The 17,607-nt window shown below is 37.7% G+C and overlaps 1 protein-coding gene across 1 annotated transcript in view; it reads left to right on the top strand.

The window, feature by feature from the left end:
- Positions 1 to 17,607, top strand: part of Muc16 (mucin 16, cell surface associated) — a 197,758-nt gene that overhangs the window by 151,431 nt on the left and 28,720 nt on the right. Inside the window, 5 exon segments of the mRNA XM_037208222.1 lie at positions 1,448 to 1,483; positions 5,013 to 5,078; positions 6,408 to 6,529; positions 6,626 to 6,684; positions 6,816 to 6,988. Of these exon segments, the coding sequence (XP_037064117.1) occupies positions 1,448 to 1,483; positions 5,013 to 5,078; positions 6,408 to 6,529; positions 6,626 to 6,684; positions 6,816 to 6,988 (456 nt within the window).

Raw genomic sequence — 17,607 nt, forward strand, 5'->3', positions numbered from 1 at the left:
AGATTTATATTGCTTACAAACTGTATGGCCTCTTGCTTCTGCTAAGTAGGCTTCTTGCTAACTGTTCTTATAGCTTAAATTAATCCATTTCCATAAATCTATACCTTGCCACGTGGCTCTTGGCTTACTGTTATCTTCACATGCTGCTTGTCATGGCAGCGGCTGGCACTGACTCCTTCTGCCTTCCTGTTCTTTCTTTCCTCCTCTCTGTTAGTCCCGCCTATACTTCCTGCCTAGCCACTGGCCAATCAGTATTTTATTTATTGACCAATCAGAGTAATTTGACATACAGACCATCCCACAGCACCATACCATATACCTGATACAAAGAACCAGTAACTTTCATATGTACCTTTTCCTAATGTGAACTGCAGTCGGGGCACACACTGTGTTTTGTTTTTTATTTGTGTCCATTTGTACTATATACTTCCATTGGAAATGGAATACTACCCATAGTAAATGCTCAATAAGAATATAAGATAGTTCTCTGTTAGTAATATAAGTAAGGATAAAAAGTGAATCAGGTACATTTTGGACTTACCAAAATAGAATAGATAATGGAATATTTTCTGAGTTTGCCAAATGCAAATGGATTAGACATTGTTGAGGTATTAATTGATTGTATATATTATATATAATTATTTTACTTATTGAATATAGTTTTTCTTATATTAGTTATAACTTTTTTCTTTTTACTAGAATAAAAAGGGTGAAATGTGGTGATATTTTATTTGTGATGAAATGTGATATTTTATTTGTATGTTAATAAATAAAATTGCCTGGAGATCAGAGATCAAATATACATTAAGCAAAAGTTTGGCAGTGGTAGCACATGCCCTTAATCCAACTACATGGCAGGCCGAGTCTCTATGTGGTCAAGGACATAGCCGAGCATCGTGACACAAGCCTTTAATCCTAGTACCAACCATAGAGACCTGGACGTCTGTATAGACAGGCAGTGACGACAAAGTCATATGGATGGGCTTAGAGCCAATGAGAAGGGAGAACAGAAAGGCAATAAAAACACAAGTCAGGCAGGAAGAAATCTCTCTCTCTGGAGAAGCTACTACTGGTGGTAAGCTAAAGCTAGTTGTGACTATTGCTCTGATATCTTTGACTATTTCCTCTCTTAAAAAAAAGAATATATATTCTAAATGGATATATAGTGGCAGAGAAAAAGGAAAGATAATGCTGTGTATTGATGCATACATAATATGGTAGAAGTGAGATGTGAAAGTATGTTTTGTAAGAACCAATTGGGAACATGATAGAGATATGGGAAGAAATTGGTATAGTTGAAATACCAGGAAATTCTTTTCCAGGATGATTTGTCAGATCTTATAACATGAATATATGTTCACTAATCTATACAAGGGTGGTATGGTGCCCTATGGTCCAAAGCATGCTGAATCTTTTCCTATCCTCTATTATGTCTTCTGTTTTCTAGGTTATAATAAACCTGCTCCAGAAGAACATCCTACAAGTAAGTACCATTCAGCCCAACCTAGGTCTTGGTCCTTACTTTTCTCCTCATTTCCAAAGGAAAATTGACCCAAATGCAAGCCAGTGTCTTCAGAGAGGCCAACTTCTCAATGGAAGGAAGATGCAGTACCACTGGTCTCTTCTTGAAACTGCAGCTTTCATGTTGGTTCTGAATTTTCCATATTCTTCTTATATGAGAATTATATTCATAAAAGTGTAACCTATAGAATTATGGGGGCTTAGTTTAGATGGTTACTGTGTGATTTATGTTTCCTAAAAAGAAGAGTCCCTATCAGGGACTTTATTATCAATTTGCAAATTCTGCAAACACTATTTTAGTGTTTTAACTAAAATTGCTTTCTCTCTTGTATTTGTTCTAGTTTTAATTAGTTCTTTTATTGGCTTAGTTTTTTTCTAATTTTTATTAGTTCTTTTTAAATTTTTATGAAATATATTTTGATCGTGTTTTCCTCTCCCACCATTGCTCTCATGTCCTCCCCACTTTCCTACTCACCCAAATTCCTTTTTCTTCCTCTCTCTTCCTGTTTCTCTCTCTCCCTCAATGTACTCAAAATACAAAATTGAAAATCCAAACAAATAAGCAAACAAACAAAAAAGCAATATTAAATAAGTTCAGTAACTAGAAATTGAAACAAAAATATCATACCAAATTAAAAAAAATGATGTCTGTTTTATGTTCTCTAACTATTTCTGAGCATGAGTCCATCTCTGAGTGTGTTTGATATAACCAGTGACACTCTACTGAAGAAAACTAATTTTCTCTTTCTTAGCAGGTATAAAGTGCAAGTAGCTTCTTCTTTTTCTTCTTCTTCTTCTTCTTCTTCTTCTTCTTCTTCTTCTTCTTCTTCTTCTTCTTCTTCTTCTTCTTCTTCAGTTTTTCAAGACAGAGCTTCTCTGTGTAACTCTTGCTGTCCTGGAACTCGCTCTGTAGACCAGGCTAGGTTCAAATTCATAGATATCTGCCTGCCTCAGCCTCCCAAGTGCTGTGAATAAAGGTGTGTGCCACCACCACCCAGAACAAATAGCTTCTTGACTGGGGGTGGAACTTTGTGTCCTCTTTGCTTTCTCAGTGCTGTAATTTTGTCTGTTTTAAACTTGTACAGTTCAAAAGACTGTAGATGACTCCAAGGAAATAGTACCTTCCAGATACAACAGGATTGATACACATGTGGATCCACAGAGACTATGGCAATTGTATTATTCTTACCAGTTGAAAAATATGTGTATATTTTCCATATTTTTATTATCTATCCATCAGTTGATGAACATCTATTTCCTAAATATCGTGAATAGAGCAACAATAAACATGGACATGCATGTTTCTCAATAGTGGCATTTAAACTCCTTGGAGTGTATGCACAAGAGTGATAACGCTGGATCACATAGTAGATCTTTTTGTGGAGTTTTTAGGAACCTCCATACGTATTTCTGTAGTGGTTACACCCCCAATAGAAGTGAATGATTGTTCCTGTTCCCCACATCCATGCCAGCATTTGTTGTCATTTATTTTGTTTCTTTTGTTTTGTTCTGTTTTATTTTGGATTTTAGCTATTCTGAGAGAGGAAAGATGAAATCTTTAAAAAGTTTTAATTTTCTTCTCCCTAATACCAAGGGATGTTGATCATTTAAAAAATGTTTCTTCACAAATTATATTTCATGGCCAGGCAGTAGTGGTGCATGCCTTTAATCCCAGCACTTGGGAGGCAGAGGCAGGTAGATCTCTGAAAGTTTGAGGCCAGCCTGGTCTACAGAGAGAGAGATCCAGGTCAGGTGCCAAAGCTACACAGAGAAACCCTGTCTCCAAAAAAACAAAACAAAACAAAACAAAACCAAAAACAAACAAATTATATTTCATTTTGTAAGAATTATCTGAGCCATGCTATATAATCAATTAGGTTCCTTTCTTTGTGATTAACTTTTTTTATTTATATGTATATTCTAGACACAAACCTTCTGTCAGATATGTAGCTAACAGATTTTTACCATTCTATAGGAAGCTACTTTGTTAAAACAATGCCATCTTTTTCTGTACAGAAGTTTTTTATGTTCGTGGGACCTGTTTATTAATTATTAGTCTTAAAGCCTATGCTATCCAGGTTCTGTCCCCAAAATCCTTTCCTGTTCCAGTAAGTTTAACTTTATTACCCATTTTCTCCTAAATTACATCAGGGTATGTGAATTATGTAAAGTTTGTTTAATCATTTGGAGTTAATTTGGGGTGTTCATTGGACTATCCATTATTTATCTTTCCAACTGTTCATACTTCCATTTTTCTAGATAATCCTGGACTCATATCATGTTTCCATCAATCCATATATCAACTGATCCACCCATCCATCCATCCAACCATTCATCCATCCAACCATCTATCCATCCATCCATCCATCCAACTATCCATCCATACATCCATCTATCCATTCATCCATCCATCCATTCTTCTGCCATTTATTTTGTATTTATTTTTTTTCTTTTCTCTCCTTCCTATATTCATAATTGCATTCATTCACTCATCCAGTTTCATTGATAAACCCATACTACTGTCCATTTTCCAGTTCATACTTTATTTCTTCTTTCCTCTTTATCCATTCATATATATATATATTTTATCCATTCATATATATATATATATATATATATATATATATATATATATCCATTTGATCTTTCATCAACCAAATACTTGATTATATATCCATATATTCAAGACTGGTATGATCACCCAATCTTCTGTCAGCTACTATAAATGTATATTTTAGTAAGTTCAGAAGTTTATACACCTACTTCTTTTGTTTGTGTGTCTGCTTAGCGTTCACTTTCTTTCTCCTGTGAATGCATATATCAGTACATTCATGTATCCATGAATGCAGTACATCTCTACTCAGCCATTCACCTACCCATCTACTTAATGTTCATCAACACATCTATATAACTATGCTATAATCACCTCATTGAATCACACACACACAACACACACACACACACACACACACACACACACACACTTGTTTACCCATCATCAAATTCATTCACTTAGTTGTCCTTTTTTCTCTCTTTTCTTCTCTCTCTCCGTATTGTCTTTGATTTAATTCTTCTTGAATTCTATTTTGAACCTCTTTTTATATAACCTTCCTTCCATCCATCAATTTATCTTTTTTATTTTATATCCTCTTAATCCATCTGTGTTCTTTGCTCATCCTTTATGCTAGTCACTAAACTCAATATCTTGAGTTAATTCCATTCATAGGCTTTGTTCACTTCTTCACTCACACAATCACTCTTCAGTGTAGTTCGTGGTTCACCTGTGAATGGTAGTTGTGCCTCTCTCTGACCATAGCTAGAAAAACTCTCTCATTATAGGCAGTCTTTATTGTATGTAGACAGGGGAGGAATTTCTGAGAAAAAATTCATCCTAAAATGAATCTATCAGGATAAGTATGAGCAATACAGATAAATGAAGCATAAAATATTTGAGGAAATGAGGATTTCAACAATGACAATCCTTTCCACAGCTCCTGAGACATCCACCACTCTCCTACCATCCACATCTACATCTCTGCAGCCAGAACCTTACACAGGTATCTCGGGATCCCATTAACTGCCTTTGGTTAGATCCCTGTCCCACACCTCCACCATCTGTCTTCCAGATAGAGATAGGACACCAATATATGAAGATCCTAGTGTCAGGGTCATTTTCATATGCACTAGGATCAAATTAATAATCCAACCAGGTACTTGCTCACATTCAGCCAAAAGGCATGTGAGACAAATAGACTACTGCAATACTTTAGATATTTGTGGCGTTGGAAGTATGGAGGTAACAAGCATATAATATACTGTAGAAAGGAGAAGGCTTTCTGAGGAAAATTCCTCTTGAACTGGATCTCTCAGGATGAGTGGGAGTCATCCAGATAAATGAAGCATGAAATGTTCCAGGAAGTAAGGATTTCAATAAGAGGGCTCAGTGACCAGTAATACTATAGTGGATATGTAGAATTGAGAGGATTTTGGTTTCTATGAATCATATTGCTCAAGTCCCAGTGCAGCCACTCTGTGTCCTCTGTAGCACCTACTAGGTCAATTGGGAGGCTCAAGATAGATGAATAAATGAGAATGGAAGTCAGTGAAAGCTGTTGTAGGATGCCTTCTGTTGCTGTGATAAATGTGACAGTCTAAAGGAACTTGGAGAAGTATGAGTTTATTTCAACTTACAGTTCCATGTTACAGTCTGTACTTAAGGGAAGCCAAGTAAGAACTCAAGGCAGAAAGCTAGAGAGAGGACTTAAAGCAGATCATTGGGGAACTTTGTGTACTGGCTTGCTTTCAGGCTCATATCAGATAGCTTTCTTATACTTCCCAAGCCTACCTGCCTGGTAGTGTGTTCTCATAGTGACTGGGTCTCCTACATCAAGCAGTAATCAAGGTGATGCCCCACAGACAAGCCCAGAGGTCAATATGACGGGTGCAATTCTTCAATATTTCTTCCCAAGTGTGATGACTTGAAAACCAATATTAGTCACCACAAGCGTCAGATTTCAAGCTTGTACTTGCCCCTGAAAGCACACATAGAACGATGGTAGTAATGGACTCTGAATCATCCCAGTAAGAGTTTTCATTTCAGAAAGACACTGCTAGTGCTCAGCATAGAGAACATCTTTAGATAGAGCATCCATTGAGTCTGAAGGAAAAATATTCTAGTCATAAGAACTAAGCTAGAATGAACAGATAATTAATGTGAGGAATATTCAGAAAAGGTGATTTGTGTGATGTGGACTTAAGAAGATGTGTAGTTTCTGACCTGAATGGATACTTTGGGATATGGTTAGAGACTTGAAGATAAGCTGATGAGAACAGGATTTAACTCTGGTATCAAGCAATTCTCAGTGATATCTCTTCTCTTCATGCAGCTATGGGGCATCATCTGGAGATCCTAACAATCAACTTCACCATAACCAATCTTCCATATTCATCAAATATGAGCAATGGCTCAGCTGTGTTAAGCTCAACTGAGAGTGTCCTGCAGTACCTGGTGAGAACCTTATCCAAGCAGTGTGAGGGAGATAAATCCCATATGACCTCCTTTTCAATGCCTGTTTTCATTTTCCTCCTCCTTCACCATCCATAGCTTGGACACTTGTTCCAAAATGGATCCTTCAACTCAACCTGCAGATTGGATTCCCTCAGGTGAGGCTACTTTCTGACCATTGGCCAGGAATGACCATTGCTTATTGTTATCGTTCTCATTCCTAGTTCTTCCCTCTGGTTCTGATCTTTATTATGACTTTTCTGAAATCTCCACACTCCTCTCTCTCTAGGCCTAAGAAGAATGGAACAGCCACTGGTGTGGATGCCATCTGCACCTACCACCATGACCCTTCACATCCTGGGATGGACATCCAAGGACTGTACTCAGAACTGAAAAATCTAACCCAGGGAATCACCCAGCTGGGCAACTACTCACTGGACAAGGACAGTTTATATGTCAATGGTAAATTTCTTTGTGGTTTGCTGTGAATGTCCCCCAGGCATCCTTTATTTTTTCTCTCTCTTTAGCATAGTATTGATAGTACTGTCTAGACCAGATTGTTGTATGTTCTTATCACCTTTTTTCAAAAATTCAAGAAGCACATACAAATATCTTGGCAAGAAGGTTTGCCCTATGTTCATTGTTGTATGGAAAATCAGCAAGCAAAGGGATAGAAATACATTTTTCTAAGCTTCATTTCTACTTCTTCTTGAATCCAGGAATGTATCCCAATGTTTTTGACCCTACATTAATTTACACTGGGTGTTTCCATCCTAACTAACCAGATAAAGAAACTTGCTTGCTAGTATGTTGAGAGAATTATCAGTTCAATGTCTCGATGTCTTATCAAAGCCACTTTAACCATAATACCCCTTGAAGTTGGCAAGAAGATATAATGTATCTATATTACTCTACATTTTAAAAAAGAAAGCAAACAAAGCCCAGAACTGCAAAGGGATTTGCCTTTCCTACACCGAGTTTTGACCAATCGAAATTTTGACATTGCAGCATTTTATATCCAATGTGTTTTACTAAGCCATTGCAAGTGTTTGTGTACAATATCCAGCCTCTTTTCATTTTCTGTTCAGCATTTACTATCAACCATACCTTGTAAAAGAACAACAACTGTCATCTGTACCTTTTCCTAATGTGAACTGCAGTGGAGAGAGACATACCCTTTGTTTTATTTATTTATTTTTGTCCCTTCATACTATATACTTCAATTGAAAATGGAATACTATGCACAGTAACTGCTCAAAGAGGATCTTCTTGATGAATATATAATGGTAGAGTAGAAAGAGAATTGTGTATATTGATGCTTAATATTGTGGAAGTGAGGTGTGAGAATATATTTTATAAAAACCTATTGCAACATGATAGAGGTGTGGGAAGAGATGGGTATAGTTGAAATACCAGGTAATTTTTCTCCAGTATGATTTGTCAGATCTTAAAACATGAATTGATGTTCACTAATGTTTATAAGGGCAGTGTTGTGTCATATGGACAAGAAAGCATGCTGAATCCTTTCCTGTGCTCTCCCTTCCTCTTACCAGTTTTCTATTTTCTAGGTTATAGTAAACCTGCTCCAGAAGAACATCCTACAAGTAAGTACCATTCAGCCCAACCTAGGTCTTAGTCCTTACTTTTCTCCTCATTTCCAAAGGAAAATTGACCCAAATACAAGCCAGTGTCTTCAGAGAGGCCATCTTCTCAATGGAAGGAAGATGCAGTACCATTGGTCTCTTCTTGAAACTGCAGCATTCATGTTGGTTCTGAATTTTCCATATTCTTCTTGGTTGGAGAAATATATTTGTAAAAGTGTAACCTATAGAATTATAAGACTTAGTTTAGATCGTTACTGTGTAATTTACATCTCCTAAATAGAAGTGTCCCCATTAATGTTACAGTCCAAGCCCCAGGCTGGGTTCTGGTCCTGAGAGAGGCAAGGGGCATCTGTGCAAAGAAATGAATTGTCCAATCACCAGATGAATTTTACACAAGTGACTCATCCTGAATATCTTCAGTCATTTTTATTTATATATCAAAAACAATCATTTTTTATACTAACAAGCATGTTATTTCCCATCCTACAAGGTTAATCCTAGCAAAAACAAATATGTCAAATATGTTTTCTTCCAACTTTTACATCAAAACATCTTTAAACAAAAAATAACACTTAATCATTTTGCTAGTTCGGCCAAACACCGAGCCAGGTACATCCTGTTTCTACAAAACTAAAAGGTGATTGACATAAGCACGCATTTGCAAAGATCAACAATGTATTCAAAACATATTTACAGAAATAGGAGTGATCTGACTCTGATCCTATCAGCACTGAATTAGAATAGCTCCAGGGGTCTGAAGTGACAGGTGGCATCCCCAGACAAGAAATCTGAGAAGCAGCAGCTTCCAAGAAATTCAGGGAAAGGTATTTGAGAAAACATAGGGTTTCCATCCCAAGCATGATTGACAAAATGACACTAAAACAACCAAGAGCATCATCAGTCTATATAAGAGAGAAGAGAGCCCCAACAGTATTCTGCACTGTCCGCAAAGTCCACTGGTCCTTGCTGAGTGAGACTGTCTTTTGCCTTATCTGGACAAGCACTCATATACCGATCTGCAACTATGACTATGCAGCATAGCTCCCAACACATCAGGGTCTTCATTATCAAGCTGAAAATTCTGGTAACTATTTCAGTGATTTAACTAATATTGCCTTTTCTCGTTTATTTTGTGTAACTTTTTTATTGGTTCTTTGAGAGTTTTATGCAATGAATTTGTGTTGCTATTGCATCAGTGGACATGTTACCAGACCATTCATTACTGTGGCTCAAAGCATTAACAGTTGAGTAAGATTGGTGATTCCTTTTCTCCTCCAGTAGCATACATAGGACCTTCCAGCACTCTGAAAGCTAGCCAGAAAGGATGAAGCTTCAAGCTGAGTAAAATATTTACCTCCCCATGTGCTATGGCCCAAGTTTGTGGCATCTTCAGCAATTTGGGTCTCACCAAGAAGTTCTGGAGGGTTACCAAAGGCATTGGCAATAGCTAGTAACGTTTGGGAGTCTACAGTACATCACTTGCCAACAACTCCAAAAGAAATAATCCATTCCTGCTGCTGAGCTTTTATTTGTCATCCTATGGTGTCAAGTGGGGCCCCATTATCTAGCAAATCCATTTAGACTTTTTATATGTGTGTATGCATATACTTTAGGAAGCTTCTATAGTATTAGCTTCTGTCTGGCTTTTTAGAATGCCCTTAGTGTTAATTATCCATCCCTTTATTATCCCTCTACCTGATCATTTGACTAGATAACTCTTACCAGTTTGACAATTCCAGTTTCATTATTCCCTTTCAACCCTTAATATCACCACATTCTATCAAATAAAACACTCAAATCTAAAGATTCAAAGCTAAAAGCCACAAACCATAAAAAAGTATGACTTTGTTTCTCTGAATTGAGGTTATTTCACCTAACATGATTGTTTCCAGTGCCAAACAATTACCTGAACATTTCAAAAAGATGCATTTTTTATTTAAATTTTTATGCAATTTTGATCATGTTTCCCTTCCAGGTTTTGCTCTCAGGTTCTTTCCACTGACCTACTCACTCAAATTTCTTTTCTTCCTCTCTATTTCATCTTTTTGTTTCTCTCCCCCAAAGTACCCAAAGACAAAAATGAAAATCCAAACCAAAAAAAAAAAAAAAAAAAAAAAAACCAAATCAATAAGACAAATAAATTCAAAACAAAAGAAAATGAAACAAAAAAAACCTCATGCCATATTAAAAAATGAAAAAAATGGTGTCCAATTTTGATTCTCCACCTATTTCTGGGCATGATTCCATCTTTGGGTGTGTTTGATATGCCCAGTGACACTCCACTGCAGAAAACTGATTTTCCCTTTCTTAGCAGGTATAAATTGCAAGTAGTTTCTTGCCTGGGGGTAGAACTTTGTGTCCACTTCACTTTATCACTGCTGTAATTTGGTCTGGTTTAAAATAATACAGGTCAAAGGACTGTAGATGACTCCAGTGAAATAGAATCTTCGAGATACAACAGGACTGATACACATATGAACTCAAGGCAACTATGGCAACTGTATTATAACCAGCTTAAAAATATTGAAAGTATCGTTTTTATTATCTATATGTCTGTTGATGGACATCTAGATTGTTACACTTTCCTAGATATTTAGAATAAAGCAGAAACAAACATGGATATTCATGTGTCTTGATAGTAGCATTTAAACTCCTTTGAGTGTATGCCCAAGAGTGATAATGCTGGATCTCAGTGTATCTATTACTAGCATTTTAGGAACCTCCACATGTGTTTCTGTAGTGGTTACATCCCCAGTAGTGAATAACTGCTCCTGTTACCCACATCCATGCCTGCATTTGTTATTTCTTTTTTTTTTGTTTGTTTGTTTTTGTTTTTTGTTTTTTGTTTTTTGAGACAGGGTTTCTCTGCGTAGTTTTGCGCCTTTCCTGGAGCTTGCTTGGTAGCCCAGGCTGGCCTTGAACTCACAGCGATCCGCCTGGCTCTACCTCCAGAGTGCTGGGATTAAAGGCGTGCGCCACCACCGCCCGGCCTTATTATTTCTTTTTTATGTATTTGTTTTGTTTTGGTTTTGGATCTTAGCCATTCTGATAGGGGTAAGAACAAATCTTAAAGAAGTTTTAACTTTCTTTTCCCTGATAAAAAGGGATGTTGAACATTTTTTTAAAAAGGTTTCTCCACAATTTATCTTTCATTTTGTGAGAATTATCTGAGCCATGCTACATTTTCAGTTGGGTTGTTTTCTTGATTGTTATTTTTTTATTTATATGTATATTCTAGACACAAACTCTATCAGATTTGTAGCTGATAAGGATTTTTGCCATTCTGTAGGAAGCTGCTTTATTCAAATAATGCTATCTTTTTCTGTAGATAAGCTTTTTAGATTCAGTGGACCTGTTTATTAATTATTAGTCTCTAAGACTAGCTATTCAGGTTCTGTCCCCAAAACCCTTTCCTGTGCCAGTAAGTTTAAGTGTGTTCCACATTTTCTCCTAAATTATATCAGGGTACCAGGACTTATATAAAAGTTGTTTAATCATTTGGAGTTAATTTGGGGTGTTCATTGGACTATTCATCATTTATCTTTCCAGATGTTTATACTTACATTTTTCTAAATATTCCTGAACACATACTACACTCCATCAATCCATCTATCATTTACCCATCCAAGGTCCATTCATTATTGGCCAATCCATCCATCTATCTATCCACCTATCCATCCATCCATCCATCCATCCATCCATTCATCCATCCTCTTGCCCATTCTTTTATATTTCCTTTGTTTCTATTCTCTCATTCCTTTATGATTTAATTCATCACTCACCACTTTCACTGATAAACCAATACTATTGTTCATTTTAAAGCTCATACTTTATTTCTTCTTTTTCCCTTTATCCATTCATACATACATCCACCTGACTTTTCATCAACCACATATCTGCCTATATATCCACATATTCAAGACCTGCATGACCACCAACTCTTCTGTCAGCTACTTCCTATGTATCTTTCAGTATATTCAACTTTTTACTACACCTATTTCTTCTCTTTGCTTGGCTTCTTAGTATTCACTCTCCTTCTTTCTCCTGTGAATACACATATCAATCCATTCATGTATCCATGAATGCAGTACCATCCATACTACTCATCCATCCACCTACACATCTATTTAAAGCTCATCAATATATTTATATAACTATGCAATAATCTGCCCATTGAGTCATACAAACACAGACAAACATACACACACACACATGCATACATGCATGCACGCACACACTTGTTTACTTGTTGAATCAATTCATTCACTTAGTTGACCTTTTTCTCTCATTCTTCTACCTCTCCATATTGTCTTTGATTTGACTCTTCTTGAATTCCATTTTGACCCTCCTTTTACATAACTTTTGGTCCATCAATCCATTTATCCTTTCTATTTTATATCATCATAATCCATCTGTGTTCTTTGCTCATCCTTTATGCTAGTCACTAAACGCAACATCTTGGGTTAATTCCATTCATAGGTTTGTTCACTTCTTCACTCACACAATCACTCTTCAGTGTAGTTCATGGTTCACCTGTGAATGGTAGTTGTACCTCTCTCTGACCTTAGCTAGAAAAAACTCTCTTACTATAGACAGTCTTTATTGTATGTAGAAAAGGGAAGAATTTCTGAGACAAATTCCTCCTGAACTGAATCTATCAGAATGAGTAGGAACATTCCAGAAAAAAATGAAACATGAAATGTTCTTGGAAATGTGGATTTCAACTATGATAATCCTTTCCACAGCTCCTGAGATATCCACCACTATCCTACCTTCTATATCTACATCTCTGCAGCCAGAACCTGACACAGGTATGGTGAGGTCCCATTGCCTACGTTTGATTAGATCCCCTGTCCCGCACCTCCACCATCTGTCTTCCAGATAGAGCTAGGCACCAATATATGAAGATCCTAGTGTCAGGGTCATCTTCATATGCACTGGGATCACACTAACAATCAAACTAGATACACTCTCACATGTAACCAAAAGGCATGTGAGACAAAGAGACTACTAAAAGTATTTCTAGTGTGTGTGTGGGGGGGGGCAGTATGGAGGTAACAGGCATATAACATAATGTGGAAAGGAGAAGGCTTTCTGAGCAAAATTCCTCCTGAACTGAATCTCTCAGGATGAGTAGGAGTCATCCAGATAAACTAAGAATGAAATGTTCCAGGAAATGAGGATTTCAATATTAGGGCTCAGTGACCAGTAATACTATAGTGGATAAGTAGAATTGAGAGGATTTTGATTTCCATGAATCATGCTCCCAGTGAAGCCTCTCTATGTCCTGCCTAGCACCTACTGGGTCAATTGGGAGGCTCAGGGTGGATGAATAAATGAGAATGGAAGTAAGTGGAAGATGACTTGAAAGCTGTTGTAGGTTGCCTTCTGTTGCTGTGATAAATGTTACAGTCTAAAGGAACTTGGGGAAGTATGAGTTTATTTCAACTTACAGTTCCATGTCACAGTCTATACTTAAGGGAAACCAAATAAGGCAGAAAGCTAGAGAAAAGTCCTAAAGCAAACCATGGGGATATGCTACATACTGGATTGCTTTCAGGTTCATATCAGCTAGTTTTCTTGTATATTGCAAGCCACCTGCTTGGTGGTGGTACTTCTTATATTTGACTGGGTCTCCTATATCAAATAGCAATCAAGAAAATGACCCAAAGATATGCCCAAAGGTCAGTCATGATGGAAGAAATTCTTTAATTCTTCTTCCTAAGTGTGAATACATGATAACCAATATCAGCCAACGCAAGTGTCAAATCTGCAAGCTTGTACTTACCACTGAAAGTAGACATGGAATAACGGGTATTTATGGACTATGAACATTTCTACGGAGAATTTTAATTTCAGAAAGATGTCCTTACTACTCAGGATGGAGAACATCTTTAGATAGAGCATCCATTGAGTCTGAAGGAAAAACATTCTGGTCATAAAACCTATGCTAGAATGAAGAGGTAATTAATGGGAGGAACATTCAGATGTGATATGGAATTAAGAAGATATGTAGGCTCTAAGCTGACTGGATACTTTAGGATATGGTTAGAGACTTGAAGTGAAGAAAAACTGATGAGAACAGGATTCTACTCTGGTATCAGCAAATTTTCAGTTGTATCTCTTCTCTTCATACAGCTATGGGGCACCATCTGGAGATCCTAACAATCAACTTCACCATAACCAATCTTCCATATTCATCAAATATGAGCAATGGCTCAGCTGTGTTAAGCTCAACTGAGAGTGTCCTGCAGTACCTGGTGAGAACCTTATCCAAGCAGTGTGAGGGAGATAAATCCCATATGACCTCCTTTTCAATGCCTGTTTTCATTTCCCTCCTCCTTCACCATCCACAGCTTGGACACTTGTTCCAAAATGGCTCCTTCGACTCAACCTGCAGATTGGATTCCCTCAGGTAAGAGGCTACTTTCTGACCATTGGCCAGGAATGACCATTGCTTATTGTTATCATTCTCATTCCTAGTTCTTCCCTCTGGTTCTGATCTTCATTATGACTTTTCTGAAATCTCCACACTCCTCTCTCTCTAGGCCTAAGAAGAATGGAACAGCCACTGGTGTGGATGCCATCTGCACCTACCACCATGACCCTTCACATCCTGGGATGGACATCCAAGGACTGTACTCAGAACTGAAAAATCTAACCCAGGGAATCACCCAGCTGGGCAACTACTCACTGGACAAGGACAGTTTATATGTCAATGGTAAATTTCTTTGTAGTTTGCTATGAATGTCCCCTAGGCATCCTTTATTTTTTCTCTCTCTATCAATAGTATTGATAATACTGCCAATACCAGTTTATTTTATGTTCTTATCACCTTTTTTCAAAAATTCAAGAAGCACACACAAATATCCTGGCAAGAAGGTTTGCCCTATGTTCATATTGTGTCTAAAAACAGCAAGCAGAGGAATAGAAATACATTTTCTAAGTTTCATTTCTACTTCTTCTTGAATCTAGGAATGTATCTCAGTGTTTTTGGTACCCACATTTATTTATACTTTCTCTTTCTATCTAACTAACCAGATAGAGAAACTTGCTTGCACATATGTCAAGAGAATTGTCAGTTCGATGTCTCCATGTCTTGTCAATTGCCAAGCCACTTAACCACAATACTCCATGAACTTGGCAAGAAGATACAGTGTATCTACATTACTTTGAATTTAAACAAAGAAAGGAAACAAAGCACAGAGCTAAAAAAGACTGCCTTTCCTACATTGAGTTTTGACCAATAGAAATTTCAAGGTGCAGCTTCATATATCCAGTCTGTTTCATTAAGCCATTGCAAGGACTTGTGTATAATTTCCAGCCTCTTCTCATTTTCTATTCAGCATTTACTATAAACCATACCCTTTGCCTGATTGAAAGAACAAATAACTTTCATCTGTACCTTTTTTCAAATGTGAAGTGCAGTTTGGTGGGGAGGGGCACAACCTGTGTTTTATTTTTTATTTTTGTCTGTTCATAATATATGCTTCAAATGAAAATGGAGTACTACCCATAGCAAATGCTCAATAAGGCTCATCTGGATGGATATATAGTGACAGAGTAGAAAGAAAGATACTGGTGCGTATTGATGCATAATATTATGGAAGTGAGGTATGAAAATGGGTTTTGTAAGAACCTGTTGGGAACATTCTAGAGGTATGGAAAGAGATGAGTAGTTGAAATACATAGCGCACCAGCCGCTCACAGAACATAAATTTGCTTAACTCACACAGGCACATACGATTTTCACACTTAGACTCCTCTTTTCAATATAATAATAGTGTGTCTTTTAGACAAATCATGTTGCATTTAAGTCGGTATACTAAAGGTCCATGTGTTGTGATTGGTTAGCCCGATTCATTTTCATCACACAAAGCATGCAGAATCCTTTCCTGTGCTAGTCTTGCTTGCCTCCTTACTGCATTTATGGGTTTACTTAATATGTTCTTTAAATGGTAGGGCCAGTAGACTGAACCTAATACCCGTGCTGCTCACCCTGACAAGACAATTCGTTTACGCATCATCGCTTAATGCTACACAATGGTATTGCCCATCTAGGTCGTGGGTTAATACTTTTCTCGTCAGATCTCTCAACGAAAGGAAAATTACCTCGGTGCAATTATGATAACAAGCATTGGAGTCTTCCAGCAGAGGTCAAGAATTCTCAATGGAGACGCGATGAACAGATGCATCATCTTGAGAGTCGGGGCTTCTTCATTGAAACTGCGGTCTCGCTGTTGGTTCTGATTTTCCAATTTTCCATTTGCCTTTGTTGAAATCACAAAAAATATCATTTCTTTTTTTTGTTATGTTTCTTTTTTATATCTCTAGTTAATGGATAGTATGTTTTAATATTATACTACTGATTGATATCTTTCCATGCTAATTAACACTCATCCGATATTATAAAACGATGCCACTTCGTTGGATATTTTCCATGACGCACCTTACACTTATCACAGCAAAATGTATAGATAGCCTGTCATACATTATAGTGTTGATACTGGGGGGGTTCTTGAGGGGCGTGACTGAGTATTACTTATGGTATAATGACTCATGGTAGGGAGACGATTCTTGAGGGGAGTGGAGAGTTACATTCGAATGTCGAGGTTTTATGTTGAAAGAAAGAGGGAGGAGAGGTCGAGAATTGAGCAGGAACTTTACCAATGCACACATCGGGAGAACCCCCGGAGGGCAGAAGTTCGCTAACTGCAGTGGGAGGAAATGTGTAATCCAAGCCCATGGCACATCTAATAGGCCTCCTGTTAATGCTCCATTATTCAAGGAATACAGCACCTAGAAAACGATAGGAACTTCCCGATGCACAAGGACACTGACACGCAGGCGAGAGAGAGGTGGGACAACTCCGGCAAGCGAGACATGTAAGCAAATTATGGCAAGCGGGGCCCACAATATCAAGATTCAAAGAGTCCCGCAAAAGACGAAGAAGACCGCAAAGAGCTATGTCTTACGGCCGGTAGGAGATACTGGGTGGTAGAAATGTCGTTTGTTGAGGAGAGACGCGAGGACAGAGGCGAAAGACGTCAGGCAGGCCTCTCTTGGTGAGAAAAGAACCACTGAAAAATTTTCTCCTCGAAGTGTGGTGTACAGTGAGGATCAGATACGAATCGGACGCCTAAGGTCCACAACAGTCTCACTACGAAACCAATAAGGTCAAACATCGCTCATTGAGATCATCAAGCCCTTTCATCGGCACAAAAGAGCATGGGTCATCTGTTGTTGAGCGTTGGTGTAGAATCGGCTCAACGGAACAGGCAGAATTACCAATACCGCATCTCTGTCGGACGTGAGCTGAAATCATTTATGATATACCCAAGGCTCGCTAATCGTGTAGCGCCTTTGTGAGTGTGCAGTATACTCTGCCTTACCAGCGTATAGTCGAGAGACGATGGCGGAGGGCCTTTGAGGGAAGCCCTTTTGAACTACAGTACTGAGTAGTCGAACACTCAATAG

The sequence above is a fragment of the Peromyscus leucopus genome, chromosome 7 (genome assembly GCF_004664715.2).
Source record: "Peromyscus leucopus breed LL Stock chromosome 7, UCI_PerLeu_2.1, whole genome shotgun sequence".
NCBI lineage: Eukaryota > Metazoa > Chordata > Mammalia > Rodentia > Cricetidae > Peromyscus > Peromyscus leucopus.